Raw genomic sequence first — 27,753 nt, 5'->3', positions numbered from 1 at the left:
TTGACAGTGAACACATGCAATGGTAATGGCCCTCTTTCGACTATTGGATGAAAGTCATGTCGTCAGAAAGCAGAACAAGAGCCAATCAAACACCGGACATCATCTTAATTTGCGGGATGTGGGAAAAGTGATTAAAATGCTATGCTTTTCCACACAAAGCAGGACATCTGGTTACCCTACCTTAGCCTGTACATAGGGAGCTTTTGGAGCCAAAGCCAAATTCTTAACATATGAACATACATGGCTGATAAAGCTGTTGTTATTCCTAAAGTGTATTTCTAGCATCCCAACAAACATCTCAGTTAGCTTGAATTCACCTTCAGACACATTAAACTGTTGCTAATCCCTCAGTCATCCTCAGATTTACCTTCTCATTCAAATTTGGTCACTCCTAGCTCAACAGGATGAGTGACATCCTGGTAGTTACACCCACTTTAATACAGTCCATGTGTCTCTGCCATAGCTTCAAAAACATGAAGGGCTTCAGACGGTTTTCAAGAAGCCGCTGGCAGCCATAGGTGACACTGAATGGTGAGCTCTAAATCCACTCGACATGGACTCTCAGGTGTTCGGAGCAGGAGGCTGAAGACAGCGCCCCATCACCTCCATCCCATGAATATAGAAAAAGGAATAGTCCTGTTCTCATCAGGGGCTCAGCAGGGGGTTTAGCCTTAGGACATCAAGACCTCATCTTCTCCATGACTCCTCTGCTGAGCCTAATGGAGCGTGAAGTGGACCTGAGCTATAAATGCTGATGCAATCAAAGGATGCCAATAACCTGTGAAATGCAAACTATAGATGACAATGGAGCAGAGGGGACACGAGGGCAAAGGGAGCAGCAAGTGACCGCTTTTCCTTCATCACAAGTGTCTGAAGAAGAGATGAAGTCATTTGATCTGGTGACGGAGTCTGGACTCTTTGTTTGGTTTTCACCACATTTCATCACATTAGGAAGGCAGCATGATCAAAAACACTGCATTGGTCTACATCCCAGAATATGATCCTAATGAGTGTGTTTTCTGCACACAGGATGTCTGCGAGAGAGGCTGCGTGATATTCACCATCCTGATTTAATGTGTTTGTGTTTCTAGTCATCACTCTGGTCTAGTTCTAATTATAAACAGTTCATATCAAACATTTATCTAAGCTTCAAATGTGTAAAAACAAAGCACAAAATAAAAAAAAACTGTTTTGACTGAAGCAGGTCTTCTTCAGCTCTGTTTATTTAGAAAGAAATGAATTTTGTCGTATAACTTGAATTGATGAAATTGTACAAAAGCTAATAATAAAAAACGGGTCAAAATCTAGTTAAATTGTTATTTACTGTATGCTCTCTCTACCACACTGTCATTTGCATTATCAGTTTCATTTGCATTAATTTTCCATCCAATTCCCCACTCCCAGTCTATTACTGGAGAGGCTTTTTTTTTTTTTCCTGGTGTACGGTAAACAATGCTGAACACTGTTTTCAGGCATCAGGCAGGAAATTGAATTATATATAGCTGAATCGCTCCCTTTGAAAGCCCTGCAGACCTTTGGCACACCCTCACAGTTTGTGATACACCTCATTACAACACTGTCTGCTGCTAAAAAATGTATATGTGAGTTTTTCTGCTGAGCCGGGGTTAAAGAGGGGCCGTTCAGATAAAAGCAAAATACTGCAAAGTGCAGTGAAAACAGACTTGCTGAATTAATCATGAAAGACATGAAGCATGTGATGCAAACGGCGCTGAAGCTTCTGCTTCCTGAAGAAGACCAAAGATGGTGACAGAGACATCAGATCTGTGTAGTCGTGAGGAGGCTGAGGCTTTTCTTCAAATCAGGACTGGATCTACAGAAATGTTGTGTTTCCACTCTCGTCAAAGAGAATTAATTATCTGCAAGCTGTAAGTCTTATTTGGGAGCTTCCAGCCCTTTCGCATGCCTACTTGGAATGCCAAAGCCAGAGATGGAAAGAGCACAATCCCCCCCATCTTTCATTGCACACAAAAAAGTAAAGGCAGGGAGAGCAGCAGCAAAGGTCCTCAGGTTTGTGAACAGAGCAAGCATCAGTGGCAATACATACAGTATGACCCTGGTAAAATCAGACACAGCATATAAGGAGGAACTGGGGGGCAGTTTGCAGGAAAGCAGTTCAAATGGAACTACAATTTCTTGGATGCTTAGATGTAATCCATTCATCTGTAAGCTGATATAGGGACTGGGGTTAAGACCAGTTGATGTACTGTGAGCCAAACTGGACTCTGTGGCCTATACCAGAAAAATCGTTTTACTCAGTTTTAGAGGCCACTTACACAACAACAGTTTTTAGGATGAGACGCAACAGTATTGTTGTATTTCGACTTCTTGTCTACACGAAAATGGCGTTTTAGCTGGCCTAAAACAGAAACTTTTGAAAACAGATTCCAGAGTGGAAATTTTTTGAAACGCTGCAGCTTCTTTTGGCTTGCAAACAACAAACCGGGGTTTTCAGTGGAAACATTGACGTCACACGGTGAAAGCACATTCAACAGTACAACAGCACCATTGTTATGATTCTCGTGGACTACCGCGGTGTGCTTGTGCTGGTCAGTCCACTAAATCTGCTGACCGTCTTTTAACAAAATGTGCATCTGTTGTACCATTTCTGGAATTAGCATTTACCAATGCTCCAGATGATCAGCCCAAACTCTACTTTGGTGGATATATACCAAAAAGCTGCTTCTGGACGAGACAGTTGTAGCGCCAACTACAGGCTTGGCATGCTTACTACAGCATTTCTGTGTAAAGAGATTTTTTTTCACTGCGTTTTTCCATTTTGGAGTGAAATGTTGTCGTGTAAACAGGGCCTTAGTCTCCCACTGGAGGGTTGATGTGCCTTGTCTGTATAAGTACCTAAAAACAAAAATACCATTTGAGATACTGAGTCTCGAATCAGTCGGTGTTACAGTCAAGTCACCAAACCTCAATGTTAAGTCTATAGTCTTCACTTTTAAAGACTAGATTCCCACAGTCACCAAGGGAAAATCTAACTTTTGACTGGCCACCCTTTGATCCCAATCCAGGATTAGCTTTTTGCTTTCTTATAAGCATTGCTTTTATAGGAATCAGAAGTTTGGGTTGTGATCAACAGGCAAGCAGCTTTTTTGCATTTCAGTGTGGAATATTTTCTTTTGCTTGTACTTTAAACGGTGTCTTTGGACAAACATCTTCTGTTAGAATCCCTATAAACTTTAGTGGATTTAAATGTCCATGTGTTGTGTCACCTTTTTCAGTTAAAAATGATAAACAGGAACATCACATTGCTTTACATACTTTAAAATCAGAAGTTGGAGAAGATGTGATTGGTAGAGATGATCCTCCAAGGTTTGGGGTAAGCCCCAAATGTAAACAGTACCTCGCCACCACTACAAAAGTCAGTGCTCCAGTTTGGCCACCCAAGGTCTAAAAAGTCAGGCTCCGTCCCACCAACCTAATCACGTGGCTCAGTTTGGACAAGGAATTGATCCAGCTGCCCTTTGATTCACAAGCCAATTCCCCACAAACTAAACCACTAACACTCCTTCCATAATTTTTTAATTTCTAAAACTCTGCATACAAAAAGAAAATGTTTCATCAGTTTTGAGGAAAACTACAAGTTTCTGCTCCAACATTTAAAATAATTCACCTACTTTCAGCACGGAGCATGAAGGAACTTTGACCCTTCGTATTGATTTGTCTTTTTCATTTAAAACAAAGTTCCCCTGAGTTTTATTCTGGAGCAAAAAGGTCATAAAGGTCCTTCCTTTTAGAAACATGGAGGTGTTAAATTGAATTTCATTTCACACTGTGTAAACTGGCTCTCAAACTCACACTCTTTGGACATTCCCACTCCGAAGCATCTCTGCAGGCGGCAGTACTGACAGCGGTTCCTCGTCACCTTGTTGATAATGCAGTTCTTGTCCCGGTGACATGTGTACACCATGTTCTTCTGGATGCTTCTGCGGAAAAAACCCTGAGGAGACAGACAAACACACAGACAGAGAAAGAGGAGAGGTTTATGAAAAGATGATGTTAACCTCGATTTGCTTCTAATCTTCTTGTAGTCGCCCCATTTTCTAAAACACCCTCACAGCTCCTTTTAAATTCTGCTGCTTCATTTCATAACGTCACGACAGTCTGGGAAAACGAGCTGCATGTTCTGCAATTTCCTCGCCTTGTGAGAAAAGAGGGTCTGCGTGTTCCTGCTGGGGGCTCTGAGGAGCTTCAGATGCAGGGTTCAAGATCAGAGACAGACGAGGAGAGAGAACAAAGAGTGAAGAACCTCAGGGTATCAGACAGGCGCTGCTGGTGCAAGAGCAGGTGAGGAATGACGAGAGACTCTGGTCCTGCAAGGTGACACTGACTTACTGAGACCTGAAACATTTTCAGTGTAGAAGAATCCTTCCTGAGCAGTTCACCAGGTAAATGATTATTATATCACAATAATATGTTATATACAAAAGACATGGATGCATCAGTAGATGAGAACTTAAGGAGATATGTTAAGACGGAGAAACTTATAGGGGATTCGTATTGAGCATAGGAGATTTGAAGTGTTAGTTTCCAGGTCGCTAAAAAAAAGACCACAAACCTTGATTAATGTTGCAAAGATGAACATATTTTCACAGCTATTGTCACAGTGCTGATGTGTAAACATCCTGGATTGTATTATATATGGATGTAGTGTCTGTGAGGTCACTCATCTGTTTCTCATGCAGAGTTTTGAAGCCTGACATCCACGAGGGCCATAGTGGAAATACTTTTTTAAAGTAGTTTTTCCAGGCTTTAAGGCCTTTAATCAGAGAAGAGAGGACAGTAGAAAGAGCAGGAAACAAGGCAAGAGTGGGGACTGACATGGGGGAAAGAGGCCATGGGCGGGATTCAAACGTGGGTCACCCGCTTAAGGGTGAACCTCATGGAGCGTGACTTAGACCACTAGACCACCTGCACTCCAGCTGCTGTCTCTTTAAAGCTCCCTGCTCCAGAAAACCCTCTCCCTCTGAGTGGTCAGCTTTCTGGAGGCCTTCTAAGCTGGAGCCATGGGCAGACCTTGGTGTTTGAGGCCCACCCCTCCCACTTATCATGGAGCAGTCCAGAAATCCTTATGTGATAACCTTATAGTTTCACTAAGTTTCATGAAGATTTTGTTTAGATCTCGTGAAAATCTTGTGCTTTTTCAGACAGATTCATTGATTTCTAAGAGATTTGGATATCTGATTGTTTAGTCTGAAGAGCCAGCATTATTGCTTCGTATTCATGTTTAAAATTTTGGAAATCAGAGTACCCCGGTTTAAATGAAATATATAAAAAAACATCTTGTTTCTTACGGTCTTGTTTGCTTTTTGGGGTCATGAAAAGACACAAAATCAGGTACTGTTTCATAACCGTTAAAATCTGCTGCATGGGAACTTCATGATGTAATTACTGAATTGAAGTGAAATTATCACACAGGAAGAGTTTTAAAACCTAGTTCTCCTGCGTCAGATTTTGTGGTTGGTCTTTTTATTGAAACACTCTCTGAAACACTGTTAGTCTTTTTAAGGATGGTTTTCTTGCAGCAGAAAACAACATTTTTTAGCCTGTCATGGATTTCTTCTCATCTATATTTTTTTACTTACACCCTCTCTGCTCAGGACCTTCTTTATAACATTTAACTGACTGATGGAGGTTATTTTGAAAACCTCTCAATCAGCATGATGCCTTCCATCAAAAAGTGCACTCAAGGTCAGCAAGGTACGCCTGCACACACTTCACACACAGTTCATTCTGCAGCTGTTAGACTTAAATGATGTCAGGAATGACCCTTTTAGAGCCCTCTTCATCTTCAACCAAATTCAGCCACATGCCGTGACACCTCAAGGTGTCACTGCCTGCTCAGAGAAGAGCAAGAATAAAGACATTGTGGATCCCCCTTGAAGTCCTGATACACAGAGACGGGAGCTTGTCCATGTTTGTCTCTGATCAAAGTGACAGAGAGCACAAAGAAGGATCCAGATTCATGACTGATTTCTTCTTCTTGACGTTAATTTGCAGCTCCTCTGGGCTCCTTCCTGCAATGATCGTCCATCATCAGAGCCTGTTTGCACATGTTTGCGGGCGTTTGTGCCTGAGGAGCTGCGTTCAGTAAAAAGAAGGAGGACTAGAGAGGGGGGGTTAAATTTCCATTTACTATCGCTGCCTGTGACAAATGGGACCTTGCCTTTTCATTAGTGAAGCAGGATGCATGATGGGTAACAGATTAGATCACAGGACTGAAACGGCTGACTCTGTAGCCCATCTCCACTCGGCCTCGAGCATCCGTCAACCTCCAGATTCACCCCCCCCCCACCCATCTAGTTCCAGGGAGACTCGCCAAAGGCAGCCAATCGTGTCCCAGCCTTGAAGTCACATGACCAGTGCGAGGTCACCTCCTCTCAGTTGGTATTATTCATTTTCTTAATAGAGGCCTTTATCCTGGCTGATTTAAGCTGCGTGAGTTTGCAGACATTACCTGCAGGCTCTGATGGATGGACGGCGGAGCGTCCTGCCCCGCCATCAGCCCCTTGTATGGGTGTGTTCAGGTTGGGTGCAGAACTCAAGGCTACTCAGGTGCTTATGTCATTCAAAGCTGAAAGCATTCAGGTCACTTAGCCTTGGAAATCTGTGTGTGTGAGTGTTGAGTGCGGCAGTGTGCTGGGGGTTATACTGGAGATATAGAGCTGCTACAGTTTGTGTGTCGTGCTCTTTCTGCAAACACTTCTCCAAGGATGGATTTACATTGTGTGAGCTGGAGCTGTATGGTGAAGGTTTGTTGATGGTTCAGGGCTCTTCATTTAAACTTTCCCTCATTGGGGAGTCTAAAACAAAGGTCACAGTCATAAATGTTTGCAGTTTAATCTGTCTGCACAATAAACTGTGTGTGAGGAGTGGACAAAGTCGCCACATCAGTTATTGGTTTATGGATTACAGTTCTGGCATCTCAAGCTCTGCATTTTGGATACGACCACAGTGTGACCACTGTGCACGCCAAAGTGACAAGACGAGAGGCAGGGAGATGGTTTTACTTTTTTGCTGGTTAACAATCAATCATAGCTAAGCCCCAAATTAGTTTAGGTTTGGCTGGAAACAACCCCGAAAAGGTTGGCAACAAGGATAGACTTTTTTTCAAGATCCTGTCTTCATCCAGTGCTCACATTGCTCTCCTCAAAGCTGTGAGACACTGTTTGATAAAAGCATAAACTCAGCCTGCTGATCACATCATGAGTCGGTGTGGCTCCTTTCAGCAACAGCTCCTCAAAATTTCTATAAGTTTTTTGGAGCATGTCTCCCCCAAATTTTCTCAAGTTGCCTCTTCACACTAATCCCACACAGGATGACATTTTCCTGCAGACAGGAGGAGGAGAAGCATCCAGACACAGGACAATATGTGATGTTATGACTATATTGTTCCAAGTTTGTGGTTGGAAAAAAGGAAGAGGGGGAAAAAATGATGAATCGCTTTCAATATGAGCACGATGACCACACTCGTCACACACCGGTCTCATGATGCATGCGTCACCAGCTGCTTGCGCTCAGTACGTTTTTCTGCTACCTACTCTGTTCTAATATCAGCTCACACTAGATTCTTGTGAAAATCTCACCAATTATCTGAATGAAAACCTCCCAGGTAAATTATTTGACTGTTCACATTCACACATACAGCTTACCCTGAAAATTTTACTGACTTTTTTTTTTTTTTTTTTTTTGAGTTTTGAGCACTTTTGAAAAAGGCTTTTCTAGGAAAAACAATGTATGAATTCAGATCTTTAAAGGTAAAGTGTGAATTATTTGCCATTATGAATATGATAAAATCCTCAGAAGTGTGTGTAAAGCAGTGTAAAATCACCTGGATATCCAAAAAATGTTGTGTAAACTCAGAATAAGCTTTTACTTAAAAAAAAAAAATCTCATAGTCTTCCATTCTACATTGCCGTGTTTCTACAAAAGCACAGAGAGGACAAACCTAACTTAGCACAAAAACTATGAAAATTTGTGCCTTGTAGATCATTTCTTTGTTGTCACCAAGCTTCTTAGCTTTAAATTGTATGAAATAGACACATACCATCCACTGTGGCAGGGCCAAAGCTTACAGGTAGGGATGCTCTGATCAGCAATTTTGGCCCCCAATACTGAATATTAGACACTAACGTGAAGATTTTTTCACCCTTTCTCTGGGATATTGATTTCGCCACAAACTAGAATATATCTTGAACTAAACTGAACCATCCAAGCCCAGAAAGTAAAGAAATCAATCCAGTGTGCTGGGTGCAAACATCTGTTGTCAAACTGATCACATCGTGTCTAAATCACCTCACATGTTGTCACGTACTGTGATGTACAGCTCCAGTAAGGCACCAATGGGGATCCAAGTGTCTGAACGGCAGAACATACCGTGGATAACAGAGATAGCGCAAACCTGTGTCCCACCCTCTTCTCAGACTTTTATGATGCTTTCTCTCTCTGTGGATATTTATATTTTCTTTTAGATCCCAGAAACACCAGCACGGCCTTTCCTCTTTTGATGAACTCTGAGAGTTACCATAGGGTGCTGAAAAGCAGAAATTATCGCTGTAATGTGTTTGGTTGTGCTCATGTGTTTTGTAATAAATCTAAGTGTGGCTGCTGATCCTTTCTAATATACCGTACCTGGTTTTATCATTTTATCATCAACTTTGGTCAGGCAAACTCAGAGTGCTCAGTTATACTGACACATAAGCTCTCAGCAGCAATTTTGGCTAAATGACGGCTAACATTAGATTCAATGAGTTATCGCGAGAAATGCATTGTTGAAAGACAAAGATGAGGAAGAAGGGAGTGGCTGTCCTAGTGTACAAAAGAATTTGAGTTAAAAAAAGTTTTTTTGATGTTCAAAACTGGCAAATTAAGGGCCCAGACTTGACACATCTTCAAGGAACTTCTGGTCCTTGAAGGCCATTATATTATCGTCAATTGGGGGTTGAGCAAAGGCGCAGTAAATCTGGAACCTGACTAAAATATCACAAAGTATTCCCATTTCTTCCCGCCCTGCCTTAAACACAGATGTATCTCATAATGTGTTGTTTACTTTGTCTTGAATTGAATCTCTGCAAATCCTCATCTGTCCCTTTTCCGCATCATCAACAACAAGCACCTGCACCTCGTCACCAGACAATGATCACAGTTTATCGTCTGGTGTCTGTGATTAAATTTGTGTCCACAACATGAGTGTGCAGTTGAGAAATAACAGCTTGTGTAAATGGACGGTCTGTTTGTCCACATCAGTGAAGTTTGTACACTATGTAGGCTGTTATTGTTGTTCATATAATGTGTGCTGAGGATGATGTTTGTGAGCTATTGTGTATCTTCGCAGCAGCGTTGAACAGATGCTGCCTCTTCGTTCACTTCATCTGTACAAGCCTCCGGGGAAACACCAGCCCGACACCAACACTCACACTATCAACACATCTGCTCTTTGACGCTCATCTTTTCTCTTTCCTCCTCTGTCTCTCGGCCTCCTCTTTCATTCCTCTCCTCTGCCACAGGACTCCAGTGTTGACCCCAGACTGCAGACTGCTCTGATATTTGCAGTTGAGAGTCCTGCAGGGTTTACTCATTTGAAGCTTATAAATGTGCAACCAAAGGACATCCCCGAGCCGAGTGTAGTACAGAGGTGTTTACCCGGTTGGAGTGCAGCAGGGGGGGAGGGGATGGTGCTGCTGGGCTAAATAAATGATAGGATCAGAGGTTTGAGCAGTGGATGCACGCTGAGAATGAATCCCACAACACAAACTCCAACACAAGAATGCAGAAGAAGACAGAGCTGGTTAAACAGGGTCTGTGTTAAAGGTACAGCTTTTCAAGTAGTTTACCAGAAACACTGAAAACCTCATACACACGCAGGCAAAAAGTCGTTACCAAAGACTTAAAGAAACCAAAGACTGTTCAATAAATAGGTGTAGTCCCTGTGACATCACCCACCTGTTTCTGTAACAGAGTTTCAAAGCAAATCGTCAACAGATGCCATATTGGAAATGAGGCAGACTTTCAGCCTCCACACTAACAGCTATAGGACATTTGCCTGTCAGCTGAGCTGTGCCTCTGATTTGATACACTCATCATCTCAATATCTTCTAAATTGAAGCTTTAGAAAAGAATTTACACCATACAGTATGTGCAGATAGAGGAATTACCTATTCAGACTGATGTCCTTTTTTTGAACCAGGCTGTACATGTGTTTATTTCTGCTGGGAAAATCGTCTTTTTTTGTCTTGATCTATATGTGATTTCCTGTATTTCCAGAGGCAGCCTCAAGAGGACACTCAACAAACTGCAGATTTTAGCACTTCCATGTTGCCTCATAATTTTAGATTGGAGGTTACTGCTAGAGCAAAACACTTTGACAGCCTGGTATCTGGACATAGTATATGGAGAGTTAATTTTTTTTACAAGCTGTTATTTTTTTAATGTTGTTAAACCTTCAAGTTCTGCCCACATAAGGACATGGCTGATTTGACCGACAGGTGGTCACCCTGGAGCTGCCTGCAAAGAGGTTAAAAATCCGTCTTTACCTCATCATAACTCGAACACAGCTGGGTTGAGTCAAGCTTTTTCAATAAGGCATCTGTCGATGATGGGCTTCAAAACTCTGTATCTGAAACAGAGTGATGATGTCACTGAGACTATGTCTATGATATTGACTTGATCCAGAATTGAAATGTTTACTTTAACATTAGTTCATCCCACAATGAGACAAATTTATAAAACCACCTATTCACTATTTATAATCCCTTTTATAAGCAGTGAGCAAAATGTTGGTTTCCAAATTTGTTTTGGAAATTGAACCACTTTCCAACTTTTTTCACCTTTCCCCTCCTTCCTCTGTGTGTTTGGTATGAACGAGAAAGTCTTACCTGACATCAGTTGGCAAATTTATCAAGACACATGCTTCTGTAGGTTGTGTTAAAGGTTAACAAAGACTTTTAATTTTCCATTTAGTTGTGCTTTGAAATACCCCCTCAGCTCTTAAAGAAGTGTAGAAGTTTTTTTTAATGTTTTACACTGCAGCTTTGTGTTTTCAGTGCTATATGCTTTCTGCTGCTCAGTGGATGTGCCTGATCTGACTCCTAACATGATGTAACGTGCGTGCTCTCTCTGGTCTGGTTTTACAAAATAATATCCCAGGAAAATCAAAAAAGCAAATTTTATGTTTAAATCTGTATTGTTTTTTTTTTTACCTCTTTGAGTTTTCTTTTAAGGGTCTTGTTCGGCAGTCTGTCCAATCATGCATCCATTATCCTCAACTTTTCCAATGGCGAGTTGACTAAGACATCCCTTTTTGAGTCAGTAAGATATATTTACCTTTGGACAGATGTTGTGAATACATCAGTCAAAACTTTCAAATCGCTGGTTCTTTTGATTCTAATCACTAAATATTAAACTGATAAGCTGTCTATGGTTGTGATTATCACAGTGTTTCACTGTTCAGTCACAGTTGGTGTTTACAGCAGAGTTACCTGTAACTATGTTTACTCTGTCACACTGCTCTTCATACCCCAGCCCTTCATGTTTCTGTCCAGATAAGGCCTCATAGAGATGTACCATCAAGCCATCAGGGGACACGGGCCCAGCCACCTGGGAGACGAGGCCACTTCCCCCTGGACTGATAAACTGCACCTTAACCAAGATCATTATCCAACATCTTGTTATCTTAATGGGCTGGGGATCGGGTGTCAGAGCGCCGGCCCCGCCATCTTAGGCCTTCTCATTTACAGATTAAAAAACGAAAGTGCCGCCCATTAATTATTTAGTTACAATCCAACCCCTTGTCCACCTGGCCTCCTCCTCTTTCTCTCCCTCTCTGTATTCCTCTGATCCCACCATCCACTGGCTGTCCGGCTCTTTAGACTCGGCCGTGGCGTTTTGTGTCGCCTGAACATTCAGTACAGTCGAGGGGAAGAGAGAGAAGTGAAGGAGAGAGCAGAGGATTAGCTTTCGCTCTTAATCGTGTCGACATCTTATCACTGCCGTGGAAAGTGGAGAGGACACTGGAGACCCTGGGGGGTTCCAGAAAAACGAGGAGGAGAGGTACAGAGGAGAGTAGAGAGGGGAGGAGGTGGAGGAGGAGGGGGGTGATATTTATCCAGTTTATCCAGTCCAGGCTATTACTTACACCTGCAGTTCACTGGAGAGACACAGCAGAGTTCAGGACGGGGACTCTGCTGGTTCTGAATGATACCAGACAGAGCAGGATGACAACAAATATGCCAAACATGGGAAATGAAACAGGAAAACATCAGTGAAAGCTGTCTGAATGACAAACATTCAACTTAACATTGTTTTTCAATGAAAATATAAAAACTTAACCCCTTGATGTCTGTTGTGGCGAATTTGTGTTTTTGTATTTGGAGCATGTCATCTGTTTTTATGTCTCATTTGTTTGCAGTGTTTTTTTTACTCATATATTTGCTTCTGTGTGTGTCAGGAGATCCTACATGTAACCATAGTAGCATGATGATGCTAACTGGTGCAAGGGCCAATGTTCCCCTTAAGCTAAGGAGAAGGAGGTGAGGACATGCTGGTGCTGCGGTGTGAGCTAAGAAGAGATGACATGGACCTGTCCTTCCATCCATCACTCTGGGGATTGTAAGATCTATCTCCAATAAGATGGACGAGCTAGCTGTGCTAACCCAGCACCAGGGGGAATACCAGAGGGCAGAGTAGCATAATGCTGTTCATAGGCATGGCTAACAGAGCTAACACCGCACACAAATGCCACAATGAAGAATTTCACCTGCTGTGAGCAGACAGGATACAGGAGAGTGACACTGAACAAACTGGTGAATAAGTCTAGCTCAGTGCTGGAGGTGGGGGCTGACTGGAGAATTGTAGCCAAGCTGTCGTCTCTGATGGACATGCATGGTTTTTATTGTTCTGTTAATAAATTCTTGAGTGGTGAGCACCATATACTTGCTTGTTTTGCTGCCGTGATTATGAAGTTATCTCCGAGATTAATAAAGTCCATTCTTTTCTATTTCATAAAAAACTGTCGCAAGCCTTTTTGCAATTTTGAGGGTTAAATGTTTTATTACCAACTGACTGAAGATCACATTTAGCCATCTCTAAGTTCACTGTTTGGCAATATCATCTGATGTTGGGAGACAGATATATTTTTTTTTTATCTACCACTTTTCCTGAGAAACTTTCTAAATATTGCATAAAATATTTGTGGAACAAAATAAATCAAGTAAACAATGTTTAGGGTCTTTAGAAATATTATTTTCTTGTTGTTCTTCCGGCTAGGTGTGCTCTGACCTAATAGAGTAAAGCGCTGGTTCCCAATCTTTTTCCTACTCAGGGCCCACTTTAAAGTCTCAAACATTCTCGCAGCCCACCTCCGACCCCATATGAAGACCATTATCTGTTCTCCGAGAAACATGTTGGAAGCTCCACATTAGCTTATACAGCATCTGTAATATGTTGCAACATTTTTATTTTTATGTATGCACATCCTGTTCCCCACAAAAATCATAATATTTCGGAAAAATACCTTTGCAATACCTTCCCGACCCACCAGGGGGCAGCGGCCCACAGTTTGGAAGTCCCTGGGTTAAAGTTTCTCCGCACTTTTTTGCGGCAGATCTAACAGATGATACTTATCAGTCCACTTTTGTATTTCAGTGGAAACACTGGTCCTTTAAATGTGAAGCACTTTGACCTCACGTCTATCTTTGTTTCATTATCGGTGATATTATGGATCTCACATAGATGATGCAACTTTCAGAGCACAGTCAAGAAAACACTGAGAGTTATGAAAAGAAAGTTTTATGTAAGAAAAAAAAATAGCTAGAAAGAACAAAATCCTTTCTCTATGTGTTGAATGGGAAGTGCAATGGTAACCGAGGCTTTCTCAGTCCATAAAAGTCAACATTTTGACATTTTTATGAAGCACTGGGCACAAAATCTTCCTCCAGTGAACACATCAAGGACTGAGTTTGTGCCTTGTGAGTTTTGTGGAAGGTAAAAGTTGACATTTTGGAGACAGAAAAAGGGGACACAGTGGCAAAGTTGTTGTTCGACCTGCTATATCAACTGAAGAAACAGAACAACAGCACAGAAAGGAACCTGGACAGCACAAAGAGCAGCATTGTTACAGCTGCAAATGTGAGACCTGGACAGATAAGGCACAAACGAAGCGACAGTCAACAGCTACAACACGGAAAACTAGAGGCAGCTCTCTCAGACCCCCACTCCTGTCTTCTCTGTTCCTCCAGCGCTCTACACCCCCACCTCAGTAACCCAATCAGTGCTTATCTGTCTATCCGAGCACCTGAAGTGCACAGATGGGGCGGCAGATACAGCACAGACTGAAAGGGGAAAGTAGAAAGGAGAGGGTAAAAAAAGAGGGGGAAGAAAAAGGAGATAGTGAGAGTCCTGAACAGAGGAGCAGTGTGACTCACCGGCCTGCTCTGAATAGCTGCAGAGACAGAGAGCCCGGGCTGAACGAGGGGCAGAGAAAGACAACGGAGGAGGTTTCAGATCACCGGGTCCTCCACAGACGCCCCACTGTGGCCCTATTCTTCAGGTCACCGCTCTCCATTCAGCGCTCATCTTTCGGCCCCCAGACCTGGCGGGGGCCCCTGGAGTGATCAGAAGCCATCTTTAAGCTCTCTGGCTCTCCGATGGGAGGCCCCCTTTCTGCTCACTTACACACTGACACACAGCGCACAGAGTCAGACCTGCTGCTGACCTGTCACAGCCACACCGCTTTGTTTCCAGCGTGGGGACTTTTCACACAGGCAGACTGTGTAGAGGGGCTTGGCTGGGTTGAAGGTTTGAAAGATTACAACATAATAACTCAGCCCTTGATAAGTAACACCCACGTTTAGGTTCATCTTCTCATCAAACACAGTCTAAAAGACTGTTTCTGAAAAGGATCGCTGCTTTCATGCCCAGAAAACCTTTGCTAATTAGGTAAAAAGACACCATCTCATTCACAGAGAATGCATGCAACAGGTCACAAACAACGCTGCTGAACTTGTAGCACCTCTTCTGGCTGACGCTGTTTGTGCTGATGGGAATGAGTCACTTTGCATCACCACTCAACGCTCAAAAGTGTCCTCTTTCTATGTGAATGAACCTCATTGTATGCAATCTCTCATTCACAAACACTGTGCCACACAGCTGGAGTGAAAAATTTGAAGTTTGTGGAAACTGTGCTGTTGGTATTTATTGATATTACATTTAAACTTTATAGAGTTCATGAGAACAATTCAACCTCTTTATTTGTTAAAAGAGCTTCTCATGTTGGGTGACTCCAAGGAAGGTGTGCGACTTTTGGCACATCTCTCATAAATTAAATTCACTATTTACCGGTATGTGAATACATCTGAGATCCATCAGGATGAGTATGCAGCTTTGTGCAGCTTTGTGCAGCAGAGTGTGGTGATCCTGCCCACTCATCTCCACAGTTACAGCCAAAATACACCAGATCCAGCTTTGCTTCATCAAGTCAATGTGTGTCAACTCGGATGTGTCCACTCCATTGTAGTCCAGCTGCTTCCCTGCTCCTGCAAGTCGCAGCAGATATGCAAGCCTCCTGAATGCTGGAGCAGTGATGTGTCAGTTTACGCAAAGCAGATTGAGCAGGACAGGAAATCATGCATGGAAACCGCGAAAATGCCCAGCGACTTTCAAAATAAAACAATCCCAAAATCAGATCCTACTTAGCTTGACTACAACAACAAACCAGCATAATGGGCACAGCCAGGCCAGGAGTCAACAGGTTTGAGGTTTTGCAGCCCAACATAATAGTCAACACGCAACAGAACGGAGCCAGACCAGAGGCGCATTAGGTGTATTCCCCGTGTTAGACGCAGCAAACTGCAAGAAGCCACACAACTAAACTGGCATGCTAAATATTTAGCCCTGGCCCTCTATTATTTGCCCTAACTCCTTCTTTGCAATGTGTGATGTCATTCTATTGCAAGACATGTAAAACTCAGGGGCCATTTACACGACAACGATTTTAGGGTGAAACGCAAAAGTTTTGTTGCGTTTCACCCGACCTAAAGCGCAAACTTTTAAGAGTGGGATTATTCTGAAACGCTCCCGACACCATTGCCATGTAAACAGTAGGCCGGCATTTTCAGTGGAAATGCTGACGTCACACTCCGCCCTGCGCGCATACAACAGGACAATAGTGCTGTTGTAATGATCGTCACAAACTACCGTGTTGTGCTTGTGCTGCTCAATTTTCTTTATCTGCTGACTGTCTTTCAACAAAATGTGCATCTGTTGCTCCACTTTTTAACTTCATATTCACCAATACACCAGATGACCGGCTCAGCTCTACTTCGGTGGAGATCTCCCGAAAGCGGCTTCTGGACAAGACAGTTATAGCACCACCTACAGGCCTGGCATGCTTACTACAGCGTTTTCAGTCCATCAGCATCACTGTGTTAACGCAGATTTTTTTCACTGCGTTTTGGCGTTTTCAGATGAAACCTTGTTGTATACACAGGGCCTCAGTCTTCTTCAGCTTTTTCCTTTAGGAGTTGTTGAGCAGATCACCTGTTTCCAGTTTTTGTGGTTGATTAGGCACAAGTTTACATCAGAAGCCCTTCATGACACAACCTTGTCCATTATCTGGACTTGGGACCAGCATTTATGAGAACATTGGCTTGTGCCTCCCTAGTGGCTGGGTAGTAACATTGCTGAGCAATTTTAGCAGGAGAACTTTCAGGTTCAATGTCTTGCTTAAGGAAATTTCAGCAATGTAACATTGATAAAAAGGTTGAGAGGGGCTCTCTGACAGCAAAAAGACACTTTCAGTTTTAGTAAACGGTTGGTACTCAAAGAACTCAGCTTCAATAAATCTGGATCAAACCTTTAAATTCCAACTACAGTTAAAGTTTATGGCTGCTTTGTGTTCTGACTGTACTGTTCCAGTAAAATAATGTCCTATGTATAAACCCATCTGTATTCAACACAAACATACTGACAAACAAAGCTGGCAACATAAAGAGTATTTTTCACGCTCAGGTAACCTCTTTTAGCAGCGGAGTGTTAATTCTCCTGACAAATACAAGAAAGCACCGGTTCCTCAAACAGCAAATCAGCCTCCACAGCAGGATGTGAAAGAACACTTCACATACCGTTACTTCACCTCACACACACACTTGACAGCCCTGAGTTCAAAGTATAGACACTCTCCAGGAAATACAAACTACAAATCAAATCTCCATCCACAAGCCGGTATCAGCAGCGAGCAGCAGGTCGCTCTGCAGGGAGGAGCACAACGTCACGGCACAACAATCACATCTTTTCACTGTCACACCTCTGCAGCATAACCCTCTGTTTGATTTTCTCTCTCTAATGGCGCCAGGGCTTCTTTCATGTTACACAACGTTGACAAATCACATTATGGAGTGTGCATGGGCTCTGGGGTAGCTGTATAGATTATGGTGACAGGCTGAACGCAGGCGGCGAACCAGCACATCCACGTCCTATTTTCACTATCTCTGCAGAAAGTGACATCTTAACATCAGCACTGTCCTGCACCAGCAGCTGGAAATAAACACAGATAAAGAAAGCACACAGCAGGAGGAGGAGGTGTGACACATGAAGTGTGTTTGAACAGAGGAACAGTAATGGTAATTATGGCTAACAACAAAAACTATGAAGTTTTCTTTATGTAAATGATGGATGAATGTGCATTTTACATCTACCCAGGGACACATGAATAAAACTCACAACAAATGTTTGTGCAGATCTCTAAATTAGAGTTATTATTCAAAGAGAAGAGGAGGATGAATATTCATTCTTGTTACCAGATTTATAAACTTCTGCATAATGCATCGTTTACACCGCAGAGATTTTATTCTTAGTCATGTGTTTGTGTTAGTCAGCAGGATATCTCTCAAAGCAGTGAGCACAATCCCCCCTGACAGCTGACAGGAGGGGGTCTAGCTGTGAGCAGAGGGTCTGTGAGACCTCAATCACCAACACAATGATTTTTTTATTCACTCTACAAGAAAAAAGTCACAACAGTGTTATTTTGGGTTTAGATTGGGTAATTTTGCAAAGACAACACATGTGCAGCTTAAACACACTTCTGTCATGAAGCATGACTGAAGAAGCTCAGTCCTGGACCCTGTGGAGGTGGAGGCTGGCTGAACTGGAGAATGATGGACAAGCTGTCATCATCTATGTTCTTATGGACCTTTTTGCACTTTCTATACACTTTCTTACTTTTGTTTTCTTGATTGCTGCTGTGACTTCAATTCCGTTGTGCTTGTTACAATGACAATAAAGTTCTATTCTATTCTATTCTATTCTATTCTATTCTATTCTATTCTATTCTATTCTATTCACTTGGCTTGGAGTCCGTGTCATTTTAGCACCTTGTTGCTCCAGGAATACACCAGATGTGTCTGGTTTCTCTGTTTTATTGCGTATTGACTGTGTACACTCTGATCTGTCAACTCATGCCAGCTGGGTGTTCAGTCTGGCACGTTGCAGATCCTCCAGACAGCTGGAGTTGCAAGACCCCAAGACTTCCCTTGATTCCCACTCCGTTATGAGCCTTTCTTCATTCATGTTGGGCTGTGAAACCTCAAACCTGTAGACTCCTGGTCTGGCTGCACTCACTATCGCGGTTTGTTGTTGTAGACAAATGAAACGTGATCTGGTTTTGACTCGGTTTCATGTTGAAAGTCACTGGAAGTTTTTAAGTAGTTTCCTTGCATGACTTCCTGCCCTGCTCGATCTGCCCTTTGGTGATTTGACGCATCACAGCTCTGACATCCGGCAAAAACAGGAAGGTTGCATAACTGCTGCAACCTGCTGAAGCAGGGACACAGCAGGACTGCAACGGAGCAGATCCAGTGTAAGTTGACACATGGACTTGAATAGAAACCCTTCTGCTCCAGTGATGTGACGTGTGCATTGGCCTCTGCCTAGGTATGGAGGGCTGCTCAACCAAATTTCTTTTATTTGAAAGCTTTTTATTTTAGTTCATTGTTTGTGAATGCACACACTAAAAGCTGCTGTAAAGGCTGTGCTTGCTATTTGAACAAGAACATATACAAAATGACAACAAAAAATGTAGTGTTAAGATTTGACAGCGTGTTCAGATCTGACTCAGGTTTGTCTTTCGTGAATTTGAAGACCTCTCCCACTTATAACTAGACATTAAGACTTTTTAAGACCACGAATGTGCTCCAGGTTTACTAAATAGAAAAAAAAACAAATGTTTCTTTTGCCATTTGATGCACATGTGTTGGGATATTGGTTCCTGGAGGTCTGAAATGATCTTTTAAAGGTATTTTGTTTAAATTGAAAGTTATTTTCTACACATAAGGTGAAGCGTGCTTTCCCTTTGTACATGTTCATTACTTTTGTGTCAGGCCCCCAGTGTCAGGGATCCTGAGCTGTAGCAAATGAAGAAGAAATGGTTTGTTAAGAAATCAGATTTGAAGGTGAGTGTATTCATGCGTCCCCTCTCTGTGGGTTTAAAGTGGGAATCAGCGAGCAGAGGGGGCCAACGGTTCAGATAGAGGAGTGTTTCTTTTCCAGTGTGAGCATTCTGAATTGTGTTTTATTCAAAGAGGTTATGGTCTCCCGCTTGTCAAACCAGTTCCATCAAACTAATCCCGCTGTGTCAACGCCTCAGGACCCAACAAGTGAAAGAGAGAGGGGGAGGAGTGTTCACGGCTCAAAGTTTTGTCCTCATCCCTAAAGGCCTGTCAGCGCTGACGACACGCGTTCACATTCAAGCCGTCTCTCTTTTATGGGCATTTCAGGGCTTATGCAAAACAATGTTAAGATGTCAACTGCTCTGCATGCTTCCTCTGCCCAAACCCACCACCACCAATATCCAGCAAGCAGATAGCTCAGGTTCTATACGTGTAGGTTTTAGATCTCTGCCTTTTCTGCAGCACAATGGAGGGAAACGCATCATTTGGACGTCTTCTCTGTACACTAAAGTGTGATTTAACATTCAGACAGAGGTTTTACTTCAAGTTAACATTCACACAGAGAGAGAGAGTCTGTGTTCAAAGAGAAGGAAAAGTGTTGCCTCTGTTTTTTTTCCTCTGCCCCTTTAGTTTGGTCACTTATCAAGCCTTTCTGCAGCAAACTTTATGATACCCACTGATTTTTAGATGTTCAGACACTGTATTTTCATGAACAGGGGGACAATGAATTTCCATTCATATTCTCCATTAATGAAAAAACAGTCTTTACAAATCCTTTAAAAAGCTTTACTAACATATATTAAGTTCATTAAAACACAATTTGTCACTGCACAACTACATTTGGGATTAATTTTCTAATTCTTTTCCGGCATTTATTGTAGCATGTTAAGTTTCTCATTCACTCAGATTTCTCAGTTTTGCGGACTCTTGCATTCAGTCAGGGTCTCTCTCCCTTTGAGATCTAGAAGTGCTGAAGGCTAAACCCAACAACATCTCACCCGATTCACAAGAGGACTCAAGAAAACTTTCTCCAGACTCAAACAGAAAACAAGTTTAAGTGTGGACTGTAGAGGCAAACAAAATACAGCAACAATCACATGTTCAGGACTCTGAATCAAGCCCTGATGACTCTGATTCAAACACTGACCACACTGAGAGCTATTGTCAATCAAAGGACATGGTAATTGATTGGTGTCAGAGCTCAGGAAAGTGTGGCCCAGGTGCATCTTGCTCAGCAACAGATCCTGCAGGATGCTCCACGAGGCACCGTAAGTCAAGAGTGCGGATTTCAAAACTTTGACAGGAAACGTAAGAAAGAGCCTACAACTTGTACATGAGTGATATAAACCAGCTCCTGTTTTAAAAGCTGGTTTCCTTAACCTCCCTTTGACTGTTTTGTAACTCTCACCGGAGTAAAGGGACCTTCTTACACCAACCCTTACTTGACCACATGCAGCTATGTCAGATAAAACTAATGTTATTAAACAAGAACTCATGCAAAATAGTCTCATTCCAATACTATTTATTGGAGCTACAGCAAGTAACAGCTAAAATATACCAAATGTGTCACCGGTCGAGCTCTATTCTGTCATGGCACCATACCAGAAAGGTTTCTGTTTAAGTCAATGTGTCAACCAGTGGCGATTGCTCTAAGACTGCAAGGGGCGCTCAGCTTCCCCTAAAATGTCCCCAAAAAAGTGGTGATATGTTCTGCTGTGTGTACATTTCATTGACATAATATGCGCTAGAATTCCTTCATCTTTTGTTCAGAATCAGCTACCTGTCACAGGTGACTGGCTCGACCTCCTTGTCATTTATCTTTGCAGCGTCTCAGCGCTTTAACACAGTCGGACGCTGAGCGTCTTCTGACTTCAGTGGGGAAGCCTAGAGTTGGTTGTTCCACTGTGGAAACTGGACGGTCATTGGATAAACGCTGGGCTTTGTCCCGCCCATTGGACGCTCAGCGTCTCTGGGGGTCTATGAGGCAGTGGGCTGGCCTGGACGCTGAGCTTCTGCATGATGATTGAATGATCTGTCTGAGGCCGAATCCCTTTTTGATTGACAGTAAAATGAGGCAGTCAGTGATCTTGAAGTATAACCCTCCTCCAGAGCGTCTTCTCAGTTGTTCTGAACTGTTCCGGAGGCTTTATCAGTCCCCAGGAGGTTTACCTTTCTTAAAACCAACGATTGTTGAGAGAACACTGGTAAAATCCCTGTAAAAAACACCTAGTTAGTACGACTGGGTCACAGATCATTTACTTGAAAAGGAACGGAGGGTAGAATTTATGTTTAAATAAATAAGAGACACTGTTGTTATATCAGCGAATCTGGTGTCCTGATTCACGTCAGACTCACACAAAGAACATGCAGCAGGTGTGAGGTGATGGTCATATAGGCTTCTATCTTTTCCATGGAGCAGAGAGCACGCAGTCAACACGCAACAAAGTGGAGCCAGACCAGAGACAAAGGTCAAATGATCTGGATCTGGATCTTAAGAGAGCCAGAACTTTAACCACTTCTTTGCTGAAAACAGTTCAACTCCTGAAACATCCCTGTGCTCATCAATCTCACTTCTTCATTGCTGACCAAACAGTGGAAGGTTGGACTTCTAAAACCATCCTTATGAGCAATGGCCAAGGTTTCCTAGATCAGAGAAAGTGTGTACAATCGTTTTACCAGGTAGAACGTTCTGCAGAACGTTCACTCCCAAAACTACAGGTTTTTTACCTCCAATTGGCTTCAATTCTAAACGATGGAAACAGAAGGTTTACCTGACATGTAGAGTTTTCACTTGGGGTCTTAAGAAAGGGTTTGAATTACAGACAGTTGAGCCCCAAGAAAGTATGCATCTGTCACACCGACTCCTGAAAAGGAAAAGTCTGAACCTGTTGTCTGAGGATCAGGGTAGGATCACTGGGAAGAGATATGCCTAATGAATAAAGTTTCACAGAGTGCGTCTGCAGCAGCCTGTTGAAGTTTCCTCTTTTGTGAGAACTCTGGTGTTTTGGATTAGAGGGGAAACCGGATCCAGAGAAAATGATGCCAAAGTACAAGCATCAAACGGCGGCCAGATACCAGAGAGCCAGCAGCTCCTCATTCTTGGAAAGCCAGTCACAAGATGGAGTCTGGATGGATACTTATGTTTGACACTTTCTTTATTTTGTTCAGCAGTGGAATGAAAACAGCACGGACCAAGTTTCAGAAAGTCTTAACAGACTCCTTGTGAGGGATTCAGAGCAGTCGGATGGTCTCTGGAGCGCAGCGTAAAGTTTTATTCGAAGTTTTCAGAAGGACACGGTGAAAGACGTGGAACAATCAGGGAGTGTAGGGGTGACTGCATGTGAAGGCTGCCCTGACTTTGGAGGATTTCTTGACTTTGGGTCGACACAGATGAAACTGTCACCTTGTTGCATATGCATGTGCTTCTGGAGGCCCATATGCCTGCTCCCTGTTTTAACAATTCAAATCAGCTCTGACCACACAGAGCGGCTGCAGAGGCCGGGCAACGCACCAACTCAGTCACACAACAATCACACACAGCAAAACTGACACTGTTACATTCTGTGATCTGCTTTTTCTAATGCTCTTTGTGCTTTTGGTCTTTGACAATCGGTGCACAGAGGGGAAATGCAAAAAGTTTAAATAAAATAAATTTTTCAGTCCTATATGGTAGGAGCTTGAAATTAGAAAAAAAAAAAACTCATCACTCTGCATCCTGCAAAAAAATGTCTTGAAAATCAAACGTTGTATAAAAAGAAAACCTTTGTGCAAACTGAACGCATCCTTTTGGATAATTGTGCTCATGGGAAATGGAGTCTTCATCCTAGAAAAAAAAAAACCTGATTTCCACCAGAGGGGGCACCAGAATAAAAAAATGCTACCAAATAGTTTGTTTTCCACAAACAGACCCAGGTGATGATTAAATGTGTCTCACAACAATACATGAATATTTATTATTGTGTGGTTTTGCTAATCTAAGGTAGGGAGTGGCTGCAGACCAATCAGTCTGGTCTTTCTTCTGTTACTTTCCCTGTTTAACCAGGTTTTGGATGCTTTGTTTCATGTTCTGGTTTCAAAAGAGCATCTCGGTCTCGAACAAAAGGCATGTCTCTGCAGAGGTCTTACTGTCAGGACACCTGACCTCAAGGGTTACGTTGCAGCTGTGACAGTTTGCCCCAAAGCTCCTGGCTGAAACAATATACTGAACTAAATTCATAACACTCTGCAGCTAAGACATTAAAAGACAGGATACCATGCTCTCGTTGAGCCTTTTTCTGTCCCACTGTTACCTCTGTAGTGACTTTACATGATTTTCAGGGAGGAGAAAAAAAATGGAAAAAAAAATCTATTTTTCTCACACTGGTATTTTAGAAAATCCTCCTGTCAGCTTTTTTAGAGCCTGAAACTTAACAAAAAAATATGTAATAAAGGCTGAAATGTAATAACCTGTCGATAACGGAACAAAAGTGCAGAGCCCAAAATGTAATAAAACCAGAAAAAATAACAATTTCTGACATTCTGGGCAAAAAGTTATTACATTTCAGGTTTAACTAAATTTTTGGTACCTCATTTTAAGCCATTGTTACGTTTCGGGCTCTAACAAGTCTGAAAAATATATTTTTTTGCCACTGTCTCTTTAAGGCTCCCTTCTCCACAAGCCCCTACCCTCTGATTGGCCAGCCCTCTAGAGGCAAGTCAGGGGCGGAGCTATGGGCAGACCTTGGGGTTTGAGGCCTGTCTCTTCAATGTGTCTTGGACCAATCAGGAGATCCTTATGTGATAACATCACCATTTCACAAGTCTAGTGAAGATTTTATGATGATCTAAAGTTCTTGTTTAGGTCTCGTGCTTTTTTTAGAACGGACCATTTTGAGCAGTTTACAGACAGATGCAGGGATTTCTACAGCATCTGAATATGCAGAGGTTTGAAAATCTGCACGTCCAGTGTTGTTACTTTCTATTCATATTTAAAATATGGGACAGGATAAATCCTCTTTTTCAATGTCAGACATTTGTAGTCCAAAGTGGAAATACTTTGAATTACCTTTGAAATTCAGATTGATCTCTCATTGTGTGTGAGGACTGTAAAAACAGTTCATGTGTGGACACTTATTAGTGTAACAGTTTTATTTATGTCGAGCTGAGCCGGCCTTCTGTGCAGTGTTGCTTTATTACGCTGCTGCATATGTGCATGCATATGAATGTGCAGCAGTTAACTGTAACAAGTGCTTCAAACAGCAACAACAGCCCGCACAGCCCCTGTGTGTGTCTTTGAGTCTATTTGTGGCTCTAATTGGCACATTCACTGGGCAGTAAAAGGCTCTCCTCGCTGGCTAAAAGCCTACAGCTGTACAGCATGCTTGGTTGCTTCCAATAGAAGGGGCTTGCCCCTCACACCGCAGACAACAATGCCTTCGCCATGGAGACAGGACTACAACACAGGGGGAAAAAAGCTATAATCCGCTGCATAATCCTCTCGAGTCAGGATGTTACAAAAATCAAGGCCATTCTGCCACGAACTGAACTATTTTTACACCAGCGCTGTGCAGACGGAGCGTTGATGGGATAAAACTCGGTTAGATTGTCTGTTTACTCAGAAGCACTCTGACAGTGATTTCATTTTAAACATCGTCTCAATCTGTCATTAGGGAAGCGCTCAGCGTGCTCAGGCCTGCAGACGTGATCCGGTGATGTGATGATGAGTCTTCACCCCTCTGTCAGTGTGAATGAGACCAAGCTAAGCTTCTGCCTATACTCTGTGCTACATTCCCATGAACAGCAGGAACAAACTTCATCTTCTTTCTTCAGAGGGGGTTCCCTTAAAGGAGAATTCTGGTGTTTGGAAAGATGGACCCTACTTTAATATCTTTGACTTATAGGTTCAAACTGTTTTGAAACGGTTACAGGTTATTTCTTCAGCTGCCAGCCGTGACTCAGGTAGTTATTTTATGTTTCTGATGGCATTATAGAAAGGATCCCTGCAGAAAGAGAGAATACTGTGAGAAAAGTAATAGTCTTATGTTTTATATCAGACACAGCTGTTGCATCACTCTCTCCAATCAGTCACAGACTAACTGATAAAAACTTTTAGTTCACCCCGCAGAATACTGGAGTTGTTAACACTTTGTTTTTGTGTAAGCAAAACAAATGTTGCGGTAGAGCCCGGACATTTCAAAATAAGAGCACCAAAAGTCAGAACTCAAGTTTCCTTAAAGTTAAAATTACTGTTTATGTAACCGGAGTTTGGTGGCTTTCAGCAGAAGTAAAGAAAAAAGTTTGTTTTTCTTTTGAAGCGTCCTCATAAATAAAGAAGGAAATAAAATCTTCATAGGGATATGTGAGTCTGCAATCGCAGATACAGATACAGACTGAAACACTTTGGAATCAGACCTTCCAGCCAGCCCTAACGCCCTCGAATATGTTTTTAAAAAGTCCTGGGTTTAAATACACCAGAACGCCCCTTTAAGCGAAAGTCAGAGAAGAGGTCAGAGGTCACAGCGAGCCTCAACCATGAGGCTTATTTTGGCACACATAAAGGAGAACTTGGTTTGACCCAGAGCCTGGTGAGTGAGCTGATCATCGCCTCCCCCTGGGCCAAAAACTCCAAAGGATTCCAGACATACCAGCGCTTCAATTACAGAGGAGAGAGGACACACACCACAGCCTGCCTGCACGGAGGAAAAACCTGCTCCGCCTGTGAAGAAACAACACTCAGTGTCTGCAGAAACACAGCAGAGAGGAGGACTGTGACCTGAAGATCAGCCATGTAGAGCTCTAACTCTGAATTTCTGAACATTTAAAGAAGTGTTTCATCTAAATTTAAAGGATGATTCACGCATGTCAGCCTAGTTTCTGACAGGCACATTGAATATTTTTTGTACGAGGTGGGTGTGTGCGCAGTCGCCTAGCAACAGCTGCTGTAAGTGGGAGAAGACAGACAGGTGTGGGTCGGGCAGATGTTAGAGGAATTTCTAAAAGTGGAGCATCAGACTGAGACAGTCCTCTTAAAGGAACCATTCACCCAAATGACTGAACACACTTAGTCTAAGGATTTCACATGAGTGCTGTGGAGAGTAAACACAATAACTTTGGCCTAAACACACATTCATCACGGGTCATCTGATGGTTCAAAAGTCAACCTGTCAGACTGATCGACAAAACAAACTCAGTGACCACTCTGGACTTTAACTTTTGGCTTTTTGTTGCAAGCCAGACCAAAATGGGTCTATCCAGAGTCTTATCACCTCTGACAAGTTTATACCTGATTCTTGATAGCTGCACTATTTCTAACACACTCATAGTTAACAGATAACTGTGGATGTCCTGGGATACTTCCTACTTATCTCCCTGAAGATAAATGTCTGTTTCACATCATAGGACACAGTATGATAGATGCACTGTAAAAAATTAAATTTCAAAAGGTATTTATGTCTTTTTTCAAGAAAGACTTCAGTATTTGACTTAAAATGAGCCACATTCACTGACAAGTACTTTTTGGTCATCTTTATCCGGGAAGACGTGTATCATATTTCTCTGTTGCAGCCTGGCTGAGAGGGATCTCAGTGATCAGATCAGTTTCAGGTCAAAAGTTCAGACGCAAATCGGCATTTTGGTTTAAACAAAGTTGAAAGAAAGCCTGAGGAAAATAAAGCTTTGTCTCATCTTAGCAGAGAGAAAACCTGGCGTATCATGTCGTCTGAGGAGGGAATGAAGTCCTACCTTGCAGCCTTCACAAGCACTGACACCATAGTGATATCCGGAGGACTTGTCCTGGCAGACGAAGCAGGGTTTGTAGACTCTGGGAGGGGGCGGCGGGGACGGTGGGCTGGGGACGAGTTCCTCAGAACTGGTGCTCTGTGTTTCAATGGCTGCCGGGAAAGCAAACAAGAGAAGAACAGGGGTTGTTTCAAATGACTTAATGATTCATTTAGACATCTGGGATTTGGAAAAAGACATTTAGAAAAGTCATTCAGAGCTGAATCCACACAATCTTCCTCTGTTTTTATAACCTAAGATCACTGCTGCACAAAGGCAGATGTCAAAGGGGAAAAACATCACATCAGTTTATATCTGGTTAAATTTCTCATCTTCTAATCTTTAATCCATATTAAACACCTGCTTAAAGTCATGGCAGTAAAGCCTGTTGAAGAACATTTGCATGCTAACCCATTAGCTCCGACAGTCATGGCTTATAAAGATTTTGTGATAGTGATGTTGTTACGCTTTGGCTCAATGCACAAGTGTCAAAAAAGTCTTATTTATCAAAAATTAAATTATACCT

General features: G+C 42.5%; 1 protein-coding gene across 3 annotated transcripts in view; it reads right to left on the bottom strand.

The window, feature by feature from the left end:
• Positions 1–27,753, bottom strand: part of LOC141802745 (retinoic acid receptor alpha-A-like) — a 246,419-nt gene that overhangs the window by 54,302 nt on the left and 164,364 nt on the right. For all 3 annotated transcript variants that reach the window (XM_074686452.1, XM_074686451.1, XM_074686453.1), the window contains 2 exons: positions 27,192–27,340; positions 3,832–3,973 (listed from right to left, as the gene is read on the bottom strand). In XM_074686452.1, the coding sequence (XP_074542553.1) occupies positions 3,832–3,973; positions 27,192–27,340 (291 nt within the window). The remainder of the gene's footprint in view (positions 1–3,831; positions 3,974–27,191; positions 27,341–27,753) is intronic.

Source organism: Halichoeres trimaculatus, unplaced genomic scaffold (genome assembly GCF_033239565.1).
Source record: "Halichoeres trimaculatus isolate MK-OKI-2021-1 unplaced genomic scaffold, fHalTri1.1 fHalTri1_scaffold_14, whole genome shotgun sequence".
In the NCBI taxonomy this organism is placed as follows: Eukaryota; Metazoa; Chordata; class Actinopteri; order Labriformes; family Labridae; genus Halichoeres; species Halichoeres trimaculatus.
The sequence above is the reverse complement of the archived record's forward strand: the minus strand, read 5'-3'. Positions and strand labels throughout refer to the sequence as shown.